The sequence below is a fragment of the Schistocerca serialis genome, chromosome 7 (assembly GCF_023864345.2).
Source record: "Schistocerca serialis cubense isolate TAMUIC-IGC-003099 chromosome 7, iqSchSeri2.2, whole genome shotgun sequence".
NCBI classification, from domain to species: Eukaryota; Metazoa; Arthropoda; class Insecta; order Orthoptera; family Acrididae; genus Schistocerca; species Schistocerca serialis.
In genome coordinates, this window is record NC_064644.1 from 7,684,494 (window position 1) to 7,710,255 (window position 25,762).

The following is a 25,762-nucleotide window of genomic DNA, read 5'->3' on the forward strand; positions in this document are numbered from 1 at the left end:
TTTCACTAAATGCGATTCACTGAGGCGTTAGCGGTGAGTGTTTATAGCACAGGTGGTAGAATGGTGAAGCCTGACGTACAACGGTAGCACGAGGACCATTTCCAGTTATAATGTTACTTAAAATCCGTCTTGATTGCAATTTTTTTTTATTCATATGACCGGTTTCGGTTCATTCAGAACCATCTTCAGATCTGTAAAAATAATGATACTAATTTACTATTTCACGTAAGCAAATCTTTTTCATCCTATCTAATCAACATCAAATGTACCAGAACGTACCTGATATTTCAGTTACAGGAGTAACCCGTCCAAATCCAGCAACTTTCATATGCTACGTCACATAAAATTGGTTGGCAGAGTGCACGTCGTTTATATTAATTCTAACACTATAACCGACAGATGGCGTCTGGTACATGTTACATTCCATTTGCACATACTGTATTCAGTAGATATTTTTTTATATTAAAAATATTTAATTAAAACATGTAGATGTCAAGGTTAAAATCTGTACTTGTCAAAATTAAAAAACCGTAAAATTATCATTTTTATACGATCTAAAAAGCATAGGGCGATTTATATATGTATGGTGCTGGTGCGAACTTGTTTTCCTCTACGGTCTGCTTCCGTGGTTCCCGCCATTTCGGTGTTGTGCCACGGTCCGCTCAGTCGTCTGATGTCCAAAGCCGCGGGCAAGTGGGCCGCGCTGGAGGCCAGGCGCTGCACGCGTCTTCCAGCTCCAGCTTCTCCACCGCGCACCATCTCTCATCCCTCGGCCTGGATCTCCACACGCAACAGTTGTCATCTTAGTGGGTCGTCATAAATGCTAAAATAGGCGTTATGATTGAATTCGATTTGCTCGTTGAGGATTACATCCGGTTCTTTATTTTTGTGGGTGTATATTTCGATCTCTTCCAAAATGTTAAGAAACCGTCCCTTATGAGCTGTATGCAGGATGTCTAAATTGTGTTCGATGTTCGTGACCGAGTGCTTTGTCGCAGCCATATGCGACCCAAAAGCTGTTTTGTTTTGAGAGTAGGTGTGCTCCCTGAATCTGGTTTCAAAGTTCCTACCAGTCTGCCCTATATATTGTTTACAGCAGTCATTACATTTGATCTTATATACACCTGAATCCTGAAATTTATTCCTACTGTTACATATTCTATGCCGGAGCTTCAATTTTAACGTGTTATTTGTTCGGAACCCTATTTTAACGTCGGATTTACGAAAGCATCTTTCAATTTTGTCTGTAATTCTCCCATTGTAAGTGAGAGCTACATATTTTTTCTTGTTGTTCCTCTTAACTGCTACTTGACTTCCTTCTATTTGTTCCATTTGCCTCTTCTTTATCTTCCTATAAATATTCATCACCTGCTTACACGTATATCCGTTCGCTACGGCCACTTGTTTCAAAATACTTAACTCCTTTTCTACTTCCTGTTGGTTTAGTGGCAATCTTAGTAGCCTGAATACCATCGAAGTAAAATATGCTCATTTGTATCGCGGTGGGTGACAAGAGCGCTCATTGATAACTAGATCTGAACACGTAGGTTTTCTGAATATGCTAAATTCATGCTTGCCATCTTTCTTTATTAGTGTTAAATCTAAGTAATCTATACGGTTGTTTTCTTCAAATTCCATTGTGAATCTAATTTTCGGGTGTTGAGAGCTCATTTTTTGTGCTAAGTTTTCGATAACGGCCGTACAGCGCATTACTTACCAAACTGCAAAAATGGCTCTGAGCACTATGCGACTTAACTTCTGCGGTCATCAGTCGCCTAGAACTTAGAACTAATTAAACCTAACTAACCTAAGGACATCACACACATCCATGCCCGAGGCAGGATTCGAACCTGCGACCGTAGCGGTCACGCGGTTCCAGACTGAAGCGCCTTTAACCGCACAGCCACACCGGCCGGCACCAAACTGCAAATACTAGAGGTGATAACGAAAGCAAGATTAGAATTTGCAAAAAATAGTATTAGTTTTGTTTCGATCAAACACTCACCCACCTGGTGCCATATCTGTTGATACCCACGGGCACTTAAACTGAACGTAGCACCTAGACTTAGCGAAGCATATAGAAAAAGTATTGAACACAGGATGTACTCACTAGAGCCTAACTGGGGCTGCCGCAGTTTCGCACGTGTGCCAGTTACGTATTAAAGAGCGACCCAACAAGTAGGACAACCTGTACCGCCATCGGTCAGTAATTTTATATTCAGCAAACAGTAGTAGTCACAAAATTGTGACGATATTCTGAATTACTGCGTGTGTGTCTTCGGAGATTCCCGATCCGTAATAAACTTAATGACACCTTGTAGTAATTTTTATAAGCCACCCGGTTACCGAAGACATACAAAGGTACTTCACTAACACGGTTAACCCTTAAACTGATACTTTATCTCGTAAAATAATAACTTTTTATGGCGAAATAGCGTCGAAGGAGGAGGCTCTTCAACTCTTTTCTTACAGTGTGTATTTCTAATAAAACGCTATACACTGCTAGTTTTACACTTAATTCGTAAGGGCGATGGAAAATATATTTCTTATTTCACACCGATCTACAGCTGTCAATTTAATCATTAATCAACAGACTTTGCAAGATTGACATGTCTAGAATTTCGTCTGTCTGACGACACCGAGCGCGCTCAATCAAATAATGGAAAGTGCGGTCCCGAATCTTTTTCATACCCGAACTTGGGAAAAATGCTACGGGCAGAATATCTCCACTGAAGGAGCAACATTTATTATGGATCACGGCTTCCCACGAACCTGAGAGCACGAGCGGGGATGAAGGAAGGAAAGTAAACAGGAGACGGGAAGAACTCGGCTTCCACACAAAATAGAAGGTTTCGCCAGGGCGGCAATTTCGATGTCATCAAGTATTAAGGACTACACGGCGCGGCGCATAATACGAAAGAGGAGAGGTTAGTCGCTACAAAAAGAACGGCCGGGGAGCGTGTAGAATTAGCGCTGATGGAAATCTGAGTGCCCGACTATAACGGTAATACAGTGTTACAATGCGGGTTTGATCGCGATAACAAAAAGCGATAATATCTCTGTTCGTGTTTAATGTGCAGAGAGGGGCGCATAAAAACGGGCCCTCGGCTGCATATTAAAGCAATTTGGGGGCGCCAGGAGAGAGAGAGCTGCTCGTCCTTGGTGGCCGCCCCTGCAGATGGCGGAGGGTGAGCCCGAGGGAGCTGAGCTGATTGATAAGGTCGCCGGGGGCAGCTGCAGAGTCTCTCCCCCCAGTCGCGGCCGCTTACTGGGCTCACGCATTGCTGAATCACCCTCGCATCTTCTGGGACGACGACTCTTTCATCCCCCTTACTTGCTTGGAATATCTTTCTCTCGTCGCCAAAATACGTGCTTCGTCTTGTAGTAGTTGTTTCGACGTAAGTACTCACAGGTCTAACTAGCCTAGTAGTCTGAATTTTAGTGTGTACCGGTTCTACTTTGCTCTGAGTCAAAGCCTTCCTTACAAGGGAACCTCCCCATCGCACCCCCGTCAGATTTAGTTATAAGTTGGCACAGTGGATAGGTCTTGAAAAACGGAACACAGATCAATCGAGAAAACAGGAAGAAGTTGTGTGGAACTATGAAAAAAATTAGTAAAATATACAAACTGAGTAGTCCATGCGCAACATAGGCAACATCAAGGACAATGTGAGTTCAGGAGCGCCGTGCCCCCGTGGTTAGCGTGAGTAGCTGCGGAACGAGAGGTCCTTGGTTCAAGTCTTCCCTCGACTGAAAATTTTACTTTCTTTATTTTCCCAAAGTTATGATCTGTCCGTTCGTTCATTGACGTCTCTGTTCACTGTAATAAGTTTAGTGTCTGTGTTTTGCGACCGCACCGCAAAACCGTGCGATTAGTACACGAAAGGACGTGCCTCTCCAATGGGAACTAAAAACATTTGATCGCAAGGTCATAGGTCAACCGATTCCTCCACAGGAACACACATCTGATATATTCTATACGACACTGGTGACGGCATGTGCGTCACATGACAGGAATATGCTGTCGACCCACCTAACTTGTACACTTAGCGAATGGGTAAAAAGATTCTTCTACCTTGCCCGATTTAGGTTTTCTTGTGGATGTGATAATCACTCCGAAAAAAGTGATGAAAACATAAGAGTTTGTCACATAAACTGAAAATAAAAAATTAAACTGTTCACTCGAGGTAAGACTTGAACCTAGAACCTCTCGTTCCGTAGCTCCTCTCGCTAACCACGGGACCACGGCGCTCCTTGACTCCTATTGTCCTTGATGTTGCCTATCTTCGCATGGACTACTCAGTTCGTATATTTTGCTTATTTTTTTCACAGTTCCACACAACTTCTTCCTGTTTTCTCGATTGATCTGTGTTGAGTTTTTCAAGGCCTATCCACTGTGCCAACTTATAACTAAATCTGAGGGGGGTGCGATGGGGAGGTTCCCTTGTTAGATAAGCCGCCTTGAGAAACCAGCTAGGGAGAAGAGAGAGAGAGAGGGGGGGGGGGGGGAGGTAGCCTATTGCAAGCACAGTATCGATGGAATTATTACTTTGTCGAAGGCTTTACCAGTGCATCAGTGAAGAAGCCTTGTTGCCCTCAATGGACTTTTCTTATGATCGCGTCCATTGGTATGCTTTAGGAAACAATTTTTCTCGAAAAAAAGGAATAGAAAACTGCAATACACCAGTGGAAGACACATTAAATACGAACATCGCTACTTCTCTTACATGATGTGTAAAGATTATTTCTCTGGGAGAAAAACAAATACGAAGTGAACATATTATTCCTACTTTGCACTGTTGGCTGAGAAACTTTACAGACTCCGAAAGCACACAACAAATCAAATCATACACGTTGACGTGTAGTATTAGTGCAACAAAAAGGTCGTTAAGACACAAATAGTGTGCTGAAAAGCTCCAGATGTGTCATTTATTTTCATAAACAAAGAGAGACAGGAGATGTTATGGCCACATACGTTCGGAGAAACCAGTACAAAAAAGTGTATTTTTCGTATTCTAGAAGGAAGATTTTTAAATCCCACAACTAAAGCTTCCTGTGTCTCGAAATTATCATTGACAGACATACAGACTATAATAAAGAGGGCCCAGATTTCCATGTAAATGCATGCTGCAAACATGTTTTCATTTTTTGCCATTTACAGTGAAATGCATGAATTTTGACATTTATATTTTTATTGCCTCTGTGCGTGTATTTCAATGACTTGCACGATTGTAAATTTTATTGATTTTTACATATGAATTACGGCAAAAGTGCACAACGTGCGCAAATTTGCGATTTTTGTTACAGTTTATACATTTCACAGTGAGCTCAAACGCCCCGGATGGGCTCGCTTGCTCTCATTGGAACTCAATAATAGGTTTCATCCGAATAAATTTAAATAAAAAGGGTTCATATTTTTAAGTCACGCTGCCCCTTATATGATGAAGGGCGGGAATTAAAGTAAAATATTTTATTCTAGCATGTATCACGTTTCAAATGGTTCAAATGGCTCTGAGCACTATGGGACTTAACATCTGAGGTCATCAGTCCCCTAGAACTTAGAACTACTTAAACCTAACTAACCTAAGGACATTACACATATCCATACCCGAGGCAGGATTCGAACCTGCGACCGTAGTGGTGGCGCGGTTACAGACTGTAGCGCCTAGAACCTCTCGGCCACCGCGGCCGGCTATCACGTTTCATGCGTAGCCCATGAGTTACATCGTGTAGATGGTACAATAGTAAGCCTAAAATATGGCAATATGAATACGCTGACATCCGCCAATCAGGTAAATAGATGCAGAAAATCTAACAGTTCAATAACTCTGACAACATTAACTAAACTACGCACAGTATGCTGAATTTTTTTGCTATTGTAGGTATTCCTGAAAGCGCCTACCCGTGTTGCGGAACTTAGAAATATACTCCCAGATTTAGCTTTGCCGCCACAACCTATTTTAACCAGATGGTGTACCAGAATAAATGCTTGCATCTTTTAATGCGATGATTTTAATTAACTTAAACCGGTAACAGATTGTAAATTCCCGGAAATTAATACGAAAAGAGTTAAGTGAATGTCCGTTAATTGCTTTTGCTGGTTTCGGGTCGTAGACACTTTGTAAGCCACTAATGCAGCTTATGAAAGTGCTACTCGAGAACACAGATTTGAAGAAAGGCCTGATTTTACATCGAAACAAATTTCGCGCATTTGCCTGCGGCAATAACGAAGTTGGAATCCACAGGTTAACTGGTGAAATATCTGACAGTTACTGAAGAGGTTGTTGAAAAATATTAGAAATCATCCTATGGAGAACTGGGAGTTGTAGCAAGTAAGATGAAGAAAGTGAAAGTTATGAAATTGACAAAAAAAAAAAAAAAAAATATTTTGTGGCGAAAATGTGAAAGACTTTGAACTTCACAGTAGTGACATGTTTCTTCACTTTGGCATGCATCTGTCATCCCCTTGCGACGTGGAAATATCATTTTCGAAGTACAGAAATGTATTTTCGCTAGACGGAAAATCTGCAGACATCGGTGGTTTTATTTTTTTTATTTATGTATTTACACCATCCTCCATTACCATATTTGTAATACTACATGTATGTAGAGTGTGTGTGGGACGAGGGGGGGGAGGGGGTAATGTGTAATGTTTGCGTATGATGATGATGATGATGATGAAAGCGACAGGATGATATCTTGTCGGCACACAACCCACTCCTCGCGAATAGCACCAAAGGGGCCGCCGATCTTAAGGACCCCATTTAACGGACGGATCAGCAACAACACTGTCACACGGCTACACTTCATGACACACTACGGAGAAGCCTCATGTCTAAACCAGGACATTGGCGACATTCGTGGTTGTGTACAGTTTTAGAAGAAAATGAAACTAATTATGAACTGACTTTTACTACCATATTTGTATCGTTTTGATGCCTCATAGTTGGTGTTTATGATACGCAACTGCATAAATGCATGCACGTTTTACTATTTGATAGTGCTCAAAAATCTGGTCTCTAGTGATAACCACGTACCAGGAAAGAACGGGGTACGCAAATCAGGAACGCTGGGAGGGAGCCAGATACGATAGAGGCATCTTTACAACCTCGTTTTTGTAAGCAGAACAGAAAGAAACGACGACAGCTGAGCACCGTGTGCACGGTTCTTGCAGCGCAATGTTCTCGCCGAGACACAATTACCAGGACAGATACTTGACCGTGGAGACGTCTGACCTCAGAGAGAGAGAGAGAGAGAGAGAGAGAGAGAGAGAGAGAGAGACCGCAGCCGCAGGAAGAGGCGCGAATTCCGTGGCGGCAGCCGCCGGAAAAGCAATTTATTGGCCGCGGCTGAGGCTGGAGCTGGAGCGGAGCAGGGGGGGCGCGGTTTCTTGCGGTGCCTGGAGGCTCCAGCCGGCAGTTAATTACTGGAGGCAATTAATTCCTACAGGTGGTTGGCCAACCAGGCGCGGCGCCGCCGCCCCGCCGCAGCCGGCGACCCTTCCTTGTCCGCCGGGATTACAACGGACATTACACACGCGCCGGCGCACCTCCCCCCCTCACTACCGACCATGCAGCCAGGGGTGCCCGGATCGACGCCCGGCGCACGCGGCGCCTGCCCTGCGAATGCATTTCTTCCCACACGTCGCGAGAGGCGTAATTATAGTGCATGTCTCCTGAGCTACAGCTGCCGCAGATACTTTCATTATCGATTAACATAACTGCTCCTAGCCAAACGGTCTAATGCCGCGAGCTCGTGCGTTTATTTCATAGAGCACAGACCGCTAGGTAAAAGCATCAAAATGCGAGGATATGTGTGTATAAATGCATACCGTTTGTATTGACATTCGACAGTAAACGCTTCCGTGTGTGTGTGTGTGTGTGTGTGTGTGATAGTAAATATATATATATATATATATATATATATATATATATATATATATATATATATATATATATGTGTGTGTGTGTGTGTGTGTGAGGAAGATGTTAATATATGGACAGAAAGAAAAATTGAAACAACATTTTATGAATGAGTGATGTCTGTTCTTTCGGAGACGTCGGAAGAACAGACGTCACACGAAATCCGTAACTGTGATACATGTTATATAGACTGAAGGTCGAAGGGGAAGAAAGGAAAGGAAACGGAAGGAACTTATAATGTCATTTGCATTGGGACTTCACGCGGAATCGGCGGCGACGAGTACAAATGTATGCCCGACCGGGACTCGAACCGCGATCTCCTGCTTACGCGGCGGTTGCGGTAACCACTGCACTATCTGGACACAGTGTTTATACCAATGAATGGACTATATCCGCACGCTCCCAGCCCGAGCCACATTCCCAGTCACTAGAGGTTGCGGATTCAATGCCCATTAAGGCGAATCACTTACATCAGTGTACGAAAGACCACACATCAAGGATTCGTGTAACTCTTTCACCTCGATAGGCAATGAATCCACAACCTTCAATGCGGATGCAAAATATCGTTCGGCCACCAGAGGGAATCCAAAATAAGCGAGCATGGGGACTGCACTAGGTGGGACAGTGGATCGGCCACGGAGCGTGCATTTTATAAACACTACATGCCGATAGCGCAACTGCCTACTTAGCAGGAGATCCCGGGTTCGAGTTCCGATCCGGCTCGCATTTCCGCTCATCGCCGCCGATTCCGCGGAAGATCACAATCCAACTGACATCAATTCCTTCCCTTTTCTTTCTACCTCTCCACCTTCAATAAAATAACATCGTTGACTATGATATATGGACATGCAACGTAAAGAGTCTTATCTGATAGGGTTTCCTTCCGACGGTCACAATGGCGCTGTAGATTACCGTAAGTGTATCCGTTGGTTTTAGGTGACTACTGCGTGTGTGCATAGCGCGGTGTCAGTCTTGTGTTGTATTATGACGGGAGAAAGGCGAGGGTGAACCCTGGTGCAGAGACACAGCCTACTCCTCTAGAACAGCACCGGGGTTGCGGGAGGGGAGGGGGGGGGGGGTTAACGTCTTCAGTCCCATCCGACAGACGGATGAAAACCAAAAGTATCACGCGCTCCACGAGACACGGTGGAGTGGTTTCGAATTTAATTCAGGTCTCTGGAGCCAAGTCTGCTCCTCTTATCAGTCAAATATAGGTGGCGAACATTCCTTAAGCCAGCAGCATTCGGACCAACTATCTCGAGTGCAATGCTACCGCACAGGCGTCCCCTAACGCCTTAGGTTGGTAATAAACGGAATCTTCACTGTTTGCTAAGACACTATGGGTAACTACGACGGCGTGCTGAAAAGTAACGCCTCCCAATTTTTTCGAAAGTGTTTTCAAGTAAAACATTGTACTTGTTTATTTTTAAAGTCGACATATTAGCCCTGATGACCAACACATTCCTCCCAACGAGAGGCCAGTTAACACGTTCACTGCAGAATGTTTGACACTGTCGGCGGGGCCACAACCTCATCTCTGCTTGCACCACTTCACCAATATCAACGTGAAGTCGTCGAAGATGTTCTCTAACTTTTGGAAGGAGGTGAAAAACGGTTGGGGACCAAGTCGCGACTGATCGATGTCAGTGACCCCAATGTGTTGGACTGCTTTGGATGTCGCAGCGCTTGTGTGTGATCTGTGATTGCCATCCTCAAGGAGAGGGTGTTCGATTTGTGAGCAAAGCAGTTACAGGGCGCTGCTTTTCACGCACCGACATAGATACGACACAGACAGTACGGAGCCCTCTAGCGGCAGAGGGGCACAATTCGCGTCGGCAAAGCGGCAAGTCGACCGAGTAACGTGTCTCACGTCTATTGCCTCAACCGATATTGAAAACAGAATAAAAAACTCCGAAGCATTTCTTTTCAGCGTGCCCTCGTATTTCCAAACGTTAATTAAACGTATTTACACTGTCGTATTTCTTACTGCTTAACGTAGTTGGCTGCATAGTTACGAAAACAGATGCAATCAATAACTGGATATGTGATTTAATGGAGTTAATTCAGAAAAGCAGCTCATACTAATGTCTGGCTCCGTAGATAAACTGTGGCATCACGATAATTTGTTCTAATTTCGAAAAAAAGGTTGTAAGAGGTCCGAGCAGAAGTAATTTCGTTGTATTGCTCATGCGCTGCCTGCGATATGCAAGGTATAAGAGAATCTCTGACCAGAGAGCAGTGTTGACTGCAGTAGGAACTGTGTAGCTGTAGCAGTTAAGTTGTTGCTAGTCTGGAGTCTGCTCTGGTCTGGTCTGGTGTATCGTGTTGGCTGGCCCGGTCGCGGTGCAGCGATGCCGGAGCCTGAGTATTATTGTATGACGCAGCACTGCTGTCGGCCAAAATTTACCAGGTTAAATTCACAGTGAATTATTGAAAAGTCATAAGTGAGCGACAATTTAATTGAGAGGTTAGTTACATTGTTTTATTACCAGGTTACTGAATTTATTTTTTTATTGGGACGTCACACTGAATGTGAACGACATAATTATATTTTTTTACTGTTGAGAGATTTAGGAATTTTTTTGTTTTGAGGTTACGCTAAATGTGAATGAATTTTGAGCTTAGATTAAATCAGAAAGAATTTTTGTGGGGAGATTAAATGTGAATAAATTTTGTGGGGAGGTTACACTGTGAAAGAATTTTGTTTTGAGGTTACACTAAATTAGAATAATATTCATATTATTTGATCATATTTTGTGGGGAGGTTACAAGGTACGGCTGTATGTCTTCGCATGCTGATCAACCTAGCGATTGTCGACCAGAGCGTGCAGTCGATAGTCACGACGAGCCTCCTTCCTCCTTTCTCATTGCCAAGTAAACCGGCGCAATACTTAAACCACAACCGGCACCCGCAAAACGTCAAAAGAAATGGATTAGAAGCTAATCCGTAATGAACACATGCGATTACTAAGTAGAATGTTGTCGGTCACAGCTAGATTTCTATGTCCGTTAATAACAAGCTGTCATTCCTGCGCGCGAGCGAGGCTTAGCCCTCAGGGCTCGTGGATTCGGTGCAACCTCACCTCCGTGTGCAATGTCTGAATGGTTTTTCAACTGTTTGTAGCAAACAACAGCGACTTCTCCTTGTAACCGAACGTCTGATCCGTTCTGGGTTCCTGGGGTCACATTCGAAAGGGACTGCTTCCAATTAAAAAAGTCCCCTTGAAAACAATGTAATTGTTATTGTCATCACAATCGGTTTTCACTACACTCTTGTTACAAAATGGTTCAAATGGCTCTGAGCACTATGGGACTTAAATTCTGTGGTCATCAGTCCCCTAGAACTTAGAACTACTTAAACCTAACTAACCTAAGGACTTGACACACATCCATGCCCGAGGCAGGATTCGAACCTGCGACCGTAGCGGTCGCGCGGTTCCAGACTGAAGCGCCTAGAACCGCACGGCCACACCGGCCGGCCAGGGATTTACCTTGTGTGGTTCAGGATATAATGAAAGTGGGCAGGTAGATAATCGAACCTCCAGTGGGGAAGTTCCTCGCTACACTGTTCTCAGAATACTCAGCCGACACTTGTTTCACTTGTGGCAGTTTGTTTATTTATAAGAAGACAGTTACAGGTGTATACAGAGGACAACACTGGCTACGGTAAAGCGGCAGCTGCACAGCTACTCACGTGGCGCTCCTCTGCTGAGTTGAGGCCGGCCGACGGCGCGCGGACTGCTCCTGCAACACAGAGGGCACGGAAGAAGTAGTGCGACATTCCTAGCCACACAGGTGGTCGACAAGTTAGTCACAAAACTCACATCTGCCTGCTTTGCACTTCCAGAGAATCGTGAAATAAAGTTCTATGAAGTTGATAACCGAACATCTCGCGTCTTTACTTACGTGCCAATACATTTACTCTCTAACTGTATCTATAGTTAACAACTTAAAAACAGAATACTAGCAGTAAAAATTATTTGACAGACTGTACATCCGTTTCTAGGGCTTACAATATAGTTTTAACTTTTATGCGAGAGTTTTATTTAATTATTTAGTTATCCGTTCGGCGTTTTAAAGACTAATATTAATAAACAGATTAGAACATAAAATACGCTACCAGTGGACATCGAAGAGGAAACTGAAAATCCTCAAATATTCATCAACAGAGTAAAAGAACACATCATTAGCATCTACTACAATTAATCAGAATATTTATACTCGGGAATGTAAATTGGAGGCATTGGTGCAATAATCCGATATAGCCAATTTTGGCCGAAAATGATATTTCATCTTCATTGCACGGTTTGAAAACTGCTCTGTCGTGTGGTGTAAGAATAACATCTGTGTTCGGGACCGACCCACGCTAGCATAGAGAATGGAGCTGGCGACGTCGTGTCTTTGGGACAAGAACCAAACACGTCAGGCGCTTGTGCTTTGTAATTCCAAACAGCGGTCAGAGTCTGGCACGTGAAAAACACGGAAGACGTGCACTCTGGTTTATAGCGATGTCATGAAGCTTGCCGAGATGTATGTGCCAACCTCAGACACGGAGTTTTATAAAATGAGAGTAAGTGGTACCAGAGACCCTTTCAAGTCTCAGACATCTATGATGTATATAGGTGCAGGCTGGAACGACGAATGAAAATTTGTACGAAGGCCGGGATTGGAACCTGGGCCGCTTCCTCACTAGGCAGATGTGCTGAACACGACGCCAACCTAGCGTAGCGGCTTTGTACAACTGCACGGATTACCCTACCACGCCTCGCTTCACGATACAAATTGCATTCACTCCTCAGCGCACTCGGTATTCCCCCTAAACTAGAACAGCATCGCAGAGGCTCTCCAACTTCATCGGAATTGCACAGTCAGCATTGAACTGAAACACAGGCGTAGGTGAGTAGGAGGGGGGCGCGCTACCGTAATCAGCGCATTTGGGCAAAGGAACTGTGCCGCGGTGGTGTAGCGGCCACAGCATCTGCCCAGTGAGCAGGAGATGCGCGTTCGAATCCTAGCCTCTGTACAAATGTCCACTCGTCACTTCAGTCTGCATGTGTATACATGGAATTTTATAATAAGGTGATCTGGGACGGAAATGCTACATGCAGTTCATCAGAAAGAGAGGCACAATGAATTACTGACTAAACTTCCACCACCTATGACCTATTAGGGTATACATTTTTAAAAATCTCATACTCTCCATCAGCTTCAGTAACCTGCAATGTCATAATACTCGTATCTTTAATTACTTGTTTCTCTTTTGACTTTACATTAAAAAACAAGGGCGAGACAAGTACAGTTTTATGAAGTTCTATAAATAACATAATAAATTTTTCTTTGGTGATGTAATAAGCTACTGTGTGTTGGAGGATGGAAAACGACAAGACTGATTAATGAAGTTTTTCAATTACTGGATGATATTTTGGGTGTTACTCGAAAGTATCCTAACGCGACGTATCTGGTTATTACACCAATTCATTCAATTACGGTCAACTCTAATATTTCTGCAGACCTTGATAACAGCATTATACAGAGCTAAACAGAGTTACATATACGCTTTATTTGAAACAGCAGCTGAATAGTATAATAGAAGAAGCGGTAATTTTTTCCCAAAATATTTGCTTTTATGTCAGTATACATTTATGAAGTAATCTAGAAGTAATTTCCTTAATTATTAGTGCGAGTAAATTACCACTAGTCATAGTTCTTTTTTACTGAGCCCTTTTATGACTGCTAACGCCTGTTGATATGCAACCTGTCTCACTCCCTATGTCTGAGCGATATGGTTGACGGTGGGATTTACGGGGCACACACCGTTAAAGAAAGAAAGAATGAATGAATAGGCCTACAAGCGCAGGAAGTAATTTTGCTGTTTGCTTAATACCCTTATCATTTTGTTGTTTTGCTAGGTAATGTTACAATCATAGCTTTTTCTAGCTGCAAGAGGAAAACAGGATACAGCAAAAGGGCAATGCGACATATCGTGAAGAGCATTACCATTGTGCTTGCAGTCTCCACAGCAAACGTTTCACTGAACGTGGAGTCGTGGTGCTAGGACGCTAACATACGGCTATAAAGTATCATTACACGTTAACAAGACCTTTAGAGGCAGAGCACAAAACAGAAGTGGACAGGGATGTGGCTGCGGAAAGCGCGTGTCTTTTTGAAATCATCACGCGATTTAGGGAAACCGAGCAAAACATACGTACGTATATCCGTGGACAGACAGACTTTAACTCTTTCCTTCCCATACGAGTCTGACGTCTTAACCATTGTCCCACCATCTTCGGTAGGGCTGTGCAAGTTACACTAAATGGTAACAACGTGTGTTTCTTAGGAAGGAAACCTACGGAAACTTTTTGGATAAATTTATACAAATCGCGTTCGACGTAGACCGTATATCCCAGAATCACGACAAAAACACGAGAGACATAACGACACTTACAGAGGCATACGGTCAGTCATTTTCTCGGCCCACACGAGAAAGGAATAGCGCACTGTTAATACTGACAGTATACTCCGCGCCGCACCGCACTGCACGGTGTATGTTTACACACATATTCCTTCCGTGTAAACACTGCGTAACGAAGCGGCAACAGCTGGCCTTTCGCAGATTGCTGACGCATTCTGTAATCTACTGAAAACCTTTGACTAGCGTGCTACGAAAGAACAATCTATGGGTGTTGCGCTGTCCCTTAATCCTGATAAAAATATAATACTAATTCACAAGTCTCAATAAAGTTTCATTGCGGAGGCGAGGGAACATTCACAGCTAGATAAAGCACAGCGCATGTTCAGTGCAGAAAACAACTAATGCCACGTGCCAGAAAACGTGAGAAAGCAACTGTGGGGACTTTCCGCTGTATTGTACAGTCGTGTCACGCCTAGATCGAGAGGAACCACACGGGAAGTTATCGACGATTTCTCAACGTCCGCGTCATTCCGACGAACTTAAAAATTATTCCTCAGGCGGCGTTTAATTTTCATCAATGGATGTTTAATTTCCATTAAATGGACTCAGACAGTCTCTCCCTCTCCCCCACTTCCACCTAAAAGCATTAAGCTCAAACGTTTTCAAAGAGCGGCCGAGTTAATTTAATTTACGGCGAAAATAAGATTAATAACGGAGGTCGGCCCTTTATGGCTGCTGCCACAACGGGCTGGAAGGCTGCGCGGGAGGTTATAAAAGGCGAGAACGGAAGGGGGGTAGGAGCGACGAGCGAGGCGCACAACGATAACATGTAACTTGTAATCTTATCTGTGGTTGAGTTTAAGACACGTCACGGACAGAGAACACGGAAATAAGTTTCGAATGTAGCATTAGAGTGACTCAGCAGCGTAGAGCAGGCGCACACCTAACTCGTACAAACAACACAAATGTATTTCGTTTCAGGATTTTACAGGCAGCGGTTAAAAAACACGCATTTGTAATGGTATCACGCTAACCGACTTAGGACAGCACCGCTAGAACGCACTCCTAGATAACACTGAATAGGTTAGATGTAAGTTTCCATGTCCCAAATACTCTCTCTACATGCAGTAACAAATTTTTCAATTAATGAAGGAATGTACTTTTTCTGTTTGTGTTCGTGCAACATAGAGATTCAGCCGAAACGTAGATCACATTGCGTTCACGCGCAGAAGGTGAATGTGAACTATCACCGTTTTCGACCACGGGTATCTGGAACGATAAGCACGTCTACATCGGTACCCCGCGAGGATACTCTGTACCACTACTTGTTACTTGCTGTCCTGTTTCACTTGCAGAAAGAGCGAGGGAAAAACGAAACCTGTACGCCTCCGTATGAGTGCTAATTTCTCGTACCTCATCTTAGTGGCAATGTCTGTTGGCAGCGGCACAATAGTTAGGCCGGTTCTCTAAATTTTCTCAATAGTATTTTTCGAAAAGAATGTCGCCTTCCCTCCAGGAGTTCCCATATGAGATCCCGAAGTATCTACGTAACACTTACGTGTTGTTCGAACATACCGATAACAAAGCTAGCAAACCACCCCTGAACTGCTTCGATGTCTTCCTTCAATCCGACATGTTACGGATACCAAACACTCGAGTAGTACTAAATAACAGGTCGCAGCAGCGCCCTATATCCGGTCTCCTTTACAGGTGAAGCACTCTTTCCTAAAATTCTCCCATGTCAACCATTCACCTCCCCACCACAGTTCTCACATGCTCCTTCCACCTAATATCGCTTTGCAACGTCACGCCCAGATACTTAAACGACTGTATTGTGTCAAGCAGGACACTAGCAACGCATTACAGGTCTGATCTTCCTACTCATCCACATCAACTTGCATTTTTCCAAGTTTAGGGCTAGCTCCCATTCATCACACCAACTGGAAATTTTATCAAAGTCGTATATCTTCCTACAGCCACTCAACTTTGACACCTTTCCGTACACCACTGCTTCGTCAGCAAAGAGGTGCAGATTCTGCCCACCCTGTCTGCCAAATCAATTATGTATATAGGAGAAGAACAGCGCTTCTACCCCATCTCCCTGGGGCACTCCTGACCGGGTTCTATTATTCACCGAGTCTTGGAGCCACTCACATATCTGTGAACTTATTCCACATGCTCGTACCTTCGTGTCAAATGCTTTCCGGAAATCTAGAAACATACTCTGCCTGTTGCCCTTCATCCACAGTTCTGAGTGTATCATGTGAAAAGAGAACAAGCTGACTTTCGCACAAGCATTGCTTTCCCAAACCCTACTGATTCGCAGACACAAGCTTCTCAGTCTCCAGAAAGTGTATTATATTCGAACTGAGTACATGTTCAAGGATTCTACAGCAAACAGAAGAGATATTGGTTTGTAATTTTGCGGGTCTATTCTTTCCTTATATACTGGAGTCACCTGGGCTTTTTCCCAGTCGCTTGGGACTCTGCACGGCGAGAGATTCACGACAAATGCAAACTAGATAAGGTACCAATGCCGTAGAGTAGTCTTCGTAAAATCGAACGTAGAAGGCAAATAACCGCCAGGGAGCACATCACATCAGCGACTTACAAATAAGAACTTCACACGGCAGTTTAACTGTTCTCACGAATCACTACCGGAGACAGTGCTACAAACTATTTACATGGCGTACTCAGAAAGGGCCGTTCTTTCAAATGAACACACATTTGTCAGAAAAAAAGCTTTTATTCGCAGTTCTCCTTTCTACAAAACTTTTATACGTCATCAACGTTTATGTTTATGCACTTCTGACAACGCTGCACTAGCTTTCTTCAAGCCATTTGCGAAGAAGTTCTCTGCCTGAGAATTGAACCAATTGACGATGGCCGTCTTTAATTAATGTTCAAACCGTAGTTCGAGCAAGCCACTGTTTCACCTCCAATAAGAGGTAATAAATCGCTGGACGTGAAGTCGGGATTATATGGTGGGATGTGCTGGATCCTGTCCTTAGTACGGACAGCTGTGTGTGGAGTGGGCTATTACGACAACAATACCCGGCATCGCCGATTTCTGATGCTAGTTTCAATTTGATCGAAGTATCGCTGACCGCACCAACTGTACCTGTGGAACCACGCCCAATGAAATCGAACAAAAGGAGGGCGACTTTGTTCCAGAAAAAGCTAGCTAACCATTTTCGAGTCACGTAAGGAGTGTGCTCGAATTTATTCGGTTCTGTCAAATATGTATGGAACCACTGTATTGACGGTTGTTCTGATTCTTCTTTGAGTAGGATAGTGACGTTTCATCGCCCACGACAATATGGGAAAGCAAATGCTCTCCTGCTTGTCGACATCGTTCCTCGCCTTGACTGTGTGTTTGTCAGCACTTCCGGTACCCAGCAACGCACAAATTTCGAGTCTTGCCGTTAGACTCGTAACGCGAGGCGCCAACCACCAGTTTTGTCTGGATGCTGAGGCTGCCGCTCCTCCCTTCGTCATCCACACTGGCGCGGCCTCTTTTACGAACATCTCGACGCCAAATAAGAGGCCACTGTTGTCTGCTTTCTAACGACTACTCAATCAGTACGATGGCTTCTGTAGTGTCGTAAACCATCAATAGGTGGTACTGCATTCGTGCAACTTTGTTTTCAGCGTAGATTTACATGCAAGCAAACGTCCCTTACTTTCCGAACGTATAAGCCCGCAGCCTGCAAATCACTGACGCGTATTAGAGTTACGTGCCACGAGTGTTGCAGTCAGTGTGACGCGTGGTGCGAAGTATGACACATCTACTGCCCAATTTGCGATTACCTACAGCGTTTAATAAGAGCGATTATGCTGAGTAAGCCAGTAGGAGTAACGTCTTATAAGGACGCGATATATGGGACGATGTTTCAGCCAGTGGCATAAAGTTTGGAACCTGAGCGTACCTGAATTGTCCCTTTCCCCACCGGTCCGTGACGACAAATACCAGCGCTCTCCCTTCCCGACCGTACAGACTCGCCAAACGAGTTGTATGTAGAGCGCTTAATCCCCGTGTTATGTCTCGAGGGACGCCCAAATACGAACTGGTAACCGCGCGAACCGCGTGCGCCATCAACCGTGCAGCAGCAGCTTATCTGTTCCGCACAAACAACTACTGCACTGCTTTATGAACGAAGCTTTGCGTTGCACTTTACTGCACACACAGCTGCTGCTCTTGCTTCTTGGCTAATACTGCAGAAGGCAGTGGCAGGGCCTGACAACAAAACTAGTTTCCCCGTGCTGCCACGGCGTAATAATAAACTCTAGGTGTGAATAACGCACAGCCCCAGTGGAGTTGTCGAAACGACTTGCAAACTGCTCACTGGTCTGCTGTGACCTGACGCCTTGTTCACGGTTAAGACCGTATCAATCCTAACCTGTGCGATGCCTTTTAAATAGCGCCTACGCCGCACTCGCAAGTAAACAAACAAGCAAGGCTAACAGAACGTATTACGCAGTAAACGAGACGTACCACGCACAATGGTCTAATGTCTCACCTCCGTTGTAGTCTTCTAGTCTTCGTAATAAGCGTTCCACGCGAGAATCCAAGTCGAGACCACAGTGTTGGGTTGGGTTGATTTGGGGGAGGAGACCAAACTGCGAGGTCATCTGTCTCGTCGGATTGGGGAAGCGCTTTCAAATACCACAGCGTGGGGATGTCAGCTCCACTGGGATAAAGCAACACAGTAAGACAACTTTCAGAGCTTCCTAACTCCACAGCGATATCTAGTTGTTGACAGCAAAGAAATGGATGCTCAAAAACGTCGTTTTCGCTACTAAATTGATAATATTTATTTAGTAAACACAATTGTGGTCCCATTTCAGTTGTCCGATCTTCTTAAGAGATCTTCATCAGATCTACATTACTTGATGACAGCAGCAATCGCTGGCATGGAGCCGGCCAGTCCGAGCTGGCGCAGAGAATACTTTTGTTAAGTGTTTCAAGTTGCTTCAATACTCCGAGGGTATCTAGTTCCAAGTTACTCATATTGACAGCTGTTCTTTATTCGAATAATGGAATATTTACTTCGTCTTCGACGACAGTAGAAACGTGTGTACACTACACGGTTCTCACCTAGCGTGATAATATACATTGAAGCGCCAAAAGATCTGGTACAGGCATGCGTATTCAACTACAGATATACGTGAGCAGGCAGAATGCGGCGTTGCCGTCGACAACCCCTATATAAAACAAGTGCCTGGCGCAGTTGTTAGATCGCTTACTCCTGCTACAATGGCAAGCTATCAAGATTTCAGTGAGTTTGAACGTGATGTTATAGTCGGCTCACGACTGATGGGACCAGCATCTCTGAGGTGACGATGAAGTGGGGATTTTCCCGTACGAGCATTTCACGTCTGTACCGTAAAATTCAGGAATCCAGTAAAACATTAACTCTCCAACATTGATGCGAGCGGAAAAAGGTCTTGCAAGAACGGCACCAACGACGACTGAAGAGAATCGTCAACGTGATAGAAGTGCAACCCTTCACCAAACTGCTGCGGATTTGAATGGTGGACCACCGACGAGTGTCAGTATGCGAACCATCCATTCAGCGAAACATCATCGATATGCGCTTTCGGAGCCGAAGGCCCACTCGTGTACCCTCGATGTCCGCACGACACAAAGCTTTACGCCTCGACTGGGCCCGTCAAGCACCGACATTGATGGCTGGAAACACGTTGGCTGGTCGGACAAGTTTCAAATTGTATCGAGCGGACGACGTATCGGGGCATTTCTGCCTGCTTGCGGTAGCCCTATACGATATTACGCAGGTGTACCAGTTTCTTCGGTTCTTCAATGTATTTCTGACAAGAAACAGAGGCCAAAGAACAATCGAATTCCACACACACTTCCGCAGATAATGCGAAGTTCGACAGAAGCAATTTTGCGCTAAAAACTGCCTTCGGGAGTGTAAATATGAAACGTCAAGCCGTATTTAAGTCGCTTTGAAGAGGAAAGTTGGGCGTCGCTGGTGCTGCTTTTGCCAGCAGCCTGGGATACGCGATGTTACATCAGAGGCCACCAGGGAAAAAACAAACGTCGCCGACAGCGAGGGAGGCGTGAGTAAGCGAGGAGAGCTGGCGAGGGCCGCAGTCGGCGCAGGCATTATGCCGGCGGGCCGGTGCACACAACGCGCCGCCCTCCTGACATTTCATTCGTCGCGCTGCCGGTACGGATTTAATAACGTAATGCCACCCGCGCCCGGCCCTTCATAAGAATTAACTTAGCCCGATCCACAGCCGGCCACATGAAAAATTCACTGCGACGGCGCCGGATAAAAGAGAAATAATGTTTTATAACTGAAGCGGACTCGTCCGCTGCAGCCCTCTCTACCCCCATCACTTGCCTTTTTCCAACGCCGGTTGTCGTTATTTCTGTTCCAAACGCAAAAGGAAGTTTCATATTTTAACAGATTTATAAATTACTCAGTAGGTCGAAGCGCGAGAACAAAGCTAACGGACATTTTAACCAGCGGAGCTCTGTCGACGCCGGCGTAATGTGCGTCAGGCGGACGATCCATTTCGGCCTCGCGCGTTCGGCGCAACCCAATAAAAAACACGGCCGTCTGCTGTCGCGCCCACCAGCCGCTTCCCCTCTATACGTTGGCAAATCGAAAAATTAAAAAAGCTCGCGCAGTATACCTGAGGTCTACCGTGTTACGGGGTGGGCGTACCTGTTGGTTACAGGTCGAACAATCGCAGTTCCTCGCGTTTGTGCACATACACAAGATCCCGTACCAGAATGACATTATCTGACATTTTACCAATTTGGTTTATCACGTAGTTCATTGAGTCGTGTGTACAATGCTACTTTAAAGAAGGAAAATTGCAAAAATATATTTCAAGGTCGAACCGTTGGTAGCGGAACAACTTTTTTTTTGCACGATTTGTTAATCACAAACTGCACCGTGGTTCGCAGTGCGCGTTGAAACTCCTGCAACCGGCTCGATTAAGTCGTGACATTTGTCGAAGGACGTCAGAAGCACGCGTGCCAGCAGAAGCTGAACCACGGTCAGTAAAATACTGCGGCGTTGGTCCCAAAAGGTGACTTGGCGACAGCTCGATCTAGAGGAGTGAATGAGTATCTGAATGTAATTCCACAAATTGCACCATTTCCAGAGCGAATTGTTTTGAATTGCACAGTGAAAGCCGGCTGGTATTACGCTCTCGTTGCTTGCGGGGCGCTACTGGAAGACCGGGAAGCGGCAGAAATCACATCGCGCCATCGGCTGTACTCGGTCCCCGGTCAGTTACTGTCCAGGAACTGTGAAAGGTGACTTTTGTAAACACAGCCCTTGGCCTTTGCTTAAGGGCAGCGGGCCCTGGCATTACCGGCGCCATCTCGTCCAGTCGGAGTTATTAGGCTACAGTTTCCCACCTACTCTTCTCCTTCTCCATGCGTAATACGCAACAAATGGCCGCCTCTCTACAGCGAACTCTGAAGAATACGAGCACAAAGATTTAATTTTCATGCTACACACTAGTCTGATTCTCACCTTTTTTCCACAATTTCCTCCGAGGCTTGTTATCTGAAATATTTGACCCTCTTCTTTTCATTGGCTCTCCGCATGCTTTACTACGATTGTTACAGTCGTCCATTATACCGCTGATATTAGTTTCTGATTTCAAAGGCATAAAACTTGGCCGAAACAAGGGCGTATCTGTGCTTTGGCCTGTAATGACGCTCAAACGTGAGCCGGGTGCACATATTTTTAGTTCAGGCAGCACTCTTTAAATGGGACGCACAGGAGTCACCGAACGGAAGATTACAGTGGTAAGTTCCACAGTTTTAAACACGGCTGTTACTGAGCAACCGTATATTAGTTTCAACATAGGATTATACAGCCAACAGTTTGCAAATAAATGGTTCATTGAGCGAGGTTTCGACTCCTACTAAGAGTGTCTTCATCAGAATGAAATTTTGATAAACCGTAAAATGACACTGTGAAAAGGGAGTGGTCAGGCTGATAATGACGATCCTAGTTAGGCACACTTGGCAAAGGCTCGAAGGTTCTATTTTATTTTTGACTCGAGCACAGCTCCTCTGAATTCTGACTAGTCCCTGTTCGCAATGTAATTTTACGGTTCATCAAAGTTAAATTCTGAGTAGTAGGTGTCGAAACCTAGGTCAATGTACTAAACAGTTTTTAAAAACCGGCTGGCTGCATAATCCTATGCTGAAAAAAGGGTGTCAAGTTCGTGGATCGTGTGACATCGATTACATGCCTAAGAGTAATTTCACTAAACTGTATGGAAGTGAACGTAAATGTGAATTCACGAGTACGGGTGGCAGATGGAAATCTCGTACTGGTTTGAAGGGTTCTGGAAATGTGCGGTGCGTGTATGAAGGACGTCGCATACGAGACGCTAGTGCCATCTATTTTTGAGTGCCGCTGCAGTATTTTGTGCTCTTCTGAAGACATCTCTGGAGCTGACAGATACGCTGCTATGTTGGTAGCAAGTCGCTGCAGCTCAGAGTACGTAGGTGCAACAGAGAGGATCGAGGAAGCTGGATGAAAATCACTGTTCTCTTGTAATCTGCGGCATTTCTAGGACTGTGCAAAAGTTCTACTGTCTCCATTACGTGTTTCGTTAGGGATAAGAGGTAAGAGAGAGCGTACGGAAGTGTACGAACATCTCTATCTAGTGGCATCAACGGTCCTCGCACGTTCGATAACTTTGTCAAACCATCACCGCCTGAGGACTGATACAGACATGTTGTCATTACATGAAATATTGACGAGCATTACTGATTCCCCTAAAACAGTCTGAATATTCTCAGTACGTACTGTGCGTGTGGGGTCGTGTATTGACGGTTTGACTATATTCCACGTTCAAATGTTGACAGAGCTTCACGAACCAGTCGCAGAGCGTTACTGTGCATTGTTATTGTTTTCAGTTCGCCTTTGTGTGTCGTTAGAAGTTCGCGCTTCAGTGCGCTACGTCCTAAATCGAACAAAGAACTGGTGGCTAAATTTGTCGAGTACTGCAAAAACAATAATCCCCGGTAAATCAATATTCAAAGGAATATACGGGAAAAAATTAAAATGAGGCCTGTGAAGACTTACTGAACATTCACACTAAACAGCGGTAGTCATTTTATTTGTGGCTTTTTGAAAAATTTTAAATGTACTATTAATTCGACAAATTACACAGCAGTGAGGAAAAAGGCTTCCATTCGAAAGGTACATCACATATATGCAGTATGAAGAGGTCTGCGAAATGCATTCTAGTCTCACAAAATTATCTGAAAACGTTAAAAAACGTTTTACGTTAATCAGCTTAATATATCACTGCAGGACACAGTTTCTTCATAGACACCCTTAACAATTTCGCTAGTTGTATCTGTTACTATTACAGCACTAAAAGCTTTCGAATGACCTGCCTGTCGCCAAACATCTCAAAACTAATCGTAATCTATTCTCATTAACGTGTGTTTCATGTTGTTTCAACTGTAGTAATTTTTGGTACAACGCATCCGAAAATTGCGGAATCTTTCGGGCTCTCGGTTCTGATTTCAGTCAGTTAATTAACACGAGAAAGAGGTGGCCCCTCGTTTTCAGCCATTCTCTGACTCATTTCCTGTTTTTGGCTGTTTTTTGTTGTTGCTTGCCAGTTATAGTTAATACAATTGCGGTACACGCTTTATTTTGTATGTTCAACGTCTTAACGTTGTGAAATTGCGTTGTCAACTGGCAATATTATTCGTCGCTTCAGTGTACTGAATGTTTTGGCAAAGTAGTATTGCCAACAAGTAATGTGGCCGTATGCAGGGCGCTATATGCGAATAAAGCAGAATAACAGCGCCCTGTGGAACAAATACGGAGATTCTAGGGGCGCCCTTTCCCTGGAGCGGAGGTCAGTCGTGTTGGGAGCGGGACTGTACCGGCGCGTTGCTATGACAACTCCCCATCGAGCCCCGGAATTTCTTCCAGCAGGGCCGGGCCCCCGGGTCACCCTCAATCTTGTCAGGCAGCGCTTGCAAATTACGCGCCGCCTCGCACTATAAACTACCTTAATGAAATTTCTTTGTCGGCGGCTGCGAGCGCCCAGTGTCTCCAAACGCCACCGACGGGCGTCTCTCCCCCCCCCTGCCTCGGTTTTTCTTTCTTAACCGCCCGAGCTCCTCGCCGAACTACATTAGCTACTGGAAAAGGGTCTTGTAGGTGGTGGTACAGTCGAGAAGCGACTTTTCCCAACGAGCACTCATTTAAACGTGCACACACTGAAACGTAGTCTTGCCCGTATATGCAGCAGACCTCAGTCTAACGAAATCATGAAATAAGCCTTATGCCGGAGGAGCATCACCGTTTGTTAATTGAGAGTTTTGTTTTAATTTTCTTTTCAGCCACCGTCAAAACTTTTACAGCTATTACCGGTTAGACGTCTACGTCATCTCCTACTGCAAGCTCTCGATCCGTCTGGCGACGTACCGAGTAAGCATCCACAGCTGAGAGTGCATGTGCTGGTCAACTTCTTAAGTATGTAATTTACGACTTAATCTCTTCGATAGTTCCCTACTTTAATCTGCAGCGAACCAAAGCCGATTACAGAGATTATTCAAATGCCTCTACTTTCAGTGAATCTGTCCTCAGACAGGTATCAACTGGACGTCCTCCAAACCTCTCTGTCCCGAGCATCTTCCTTCATTTCCTTGTAACTACTTCGTCTCTACACACATGTATGCAGAGCACCACCTTGCTGTCCCTCTTTTTCCTTCTTTTCCCTCCACGATTCTCTGTAGTAGACAATTCCTAAGTGACGAGTGTCCCATCGACTGCGTTTTCCTCTTCTGTACAACCCTCGTCAAGTTCCTCTCCTTCCTTGTTCGGCACCTCATTTCTCAGTCTGTCCATCCTTGTCACTTTCTTCAGTCTTCTAACTTTCTAAATACTTTTGTTGTTTCTGAGTGCCCATGTTTCAGAACCACACGACATACACCCCAAACAAAACATTTGGTGAACCTCTTCCATAATACCGTTCCATCTAGTGATATATTAAACGTGTCATTGCTTTTTGCGATTCTCATCATTTTGGTCTTGCCATTGTTCAGTTTCATTCCAAATTCCTTAACCAAACTTACAGTATTTTCCATCATTGCCTACGGATCTTCCTCCGTTTCTGTTAGCACATCATACGATCAGCGCATTTGCTGCTTTTTATTCTTTCTCGTCTTACTTACATGTCCCTATCAGTAGAAGGCAGGATGAGGCAATGAAAGTTCTTCAACCATATGCCAGCAATTTGGGGCTAGCGAAAAAGGAAATGGCACATGGGAATCTCTAGGGGGATTCGCAACTCGGCACGGGAAAATCTTTATAAACACGAGCAGAATCAGCGGGTGTAATTCAGTTATTTCCTATGATCTATTACGTCTCAGCACAAAAAACTGAACTCCAAGTTG

At 44.6% G+C, this 25,762-nt stretch overlaps 1 protein-coding gene across 5 annotated transcripts in view; it reads right to left on the reverse strand.

Annotated features, from left to right (window-relative positions):
- Positions 1-25,762, reverse strand: part of LOC126413321 (transducin-like enhancer protein 4) — a 465,877-nt gene that overhangs the window by 123,233 nt on the left and 316,882 nt on the right. For all 5 annotated transcript variants that reach the window (XM_050083226.1, XM_050083225.1, XM_050083224.1 and 2 more), the window contains one exon: positions 11,617-11,666. In XM_050083226.1, coding sequence (XP_049939183.1) covers positions 11,617-11,666 — 50 coding nt within the window. The remainder of the gene's footprint in view (positions 1-11,616; positions 11,667-25,762) is intronic.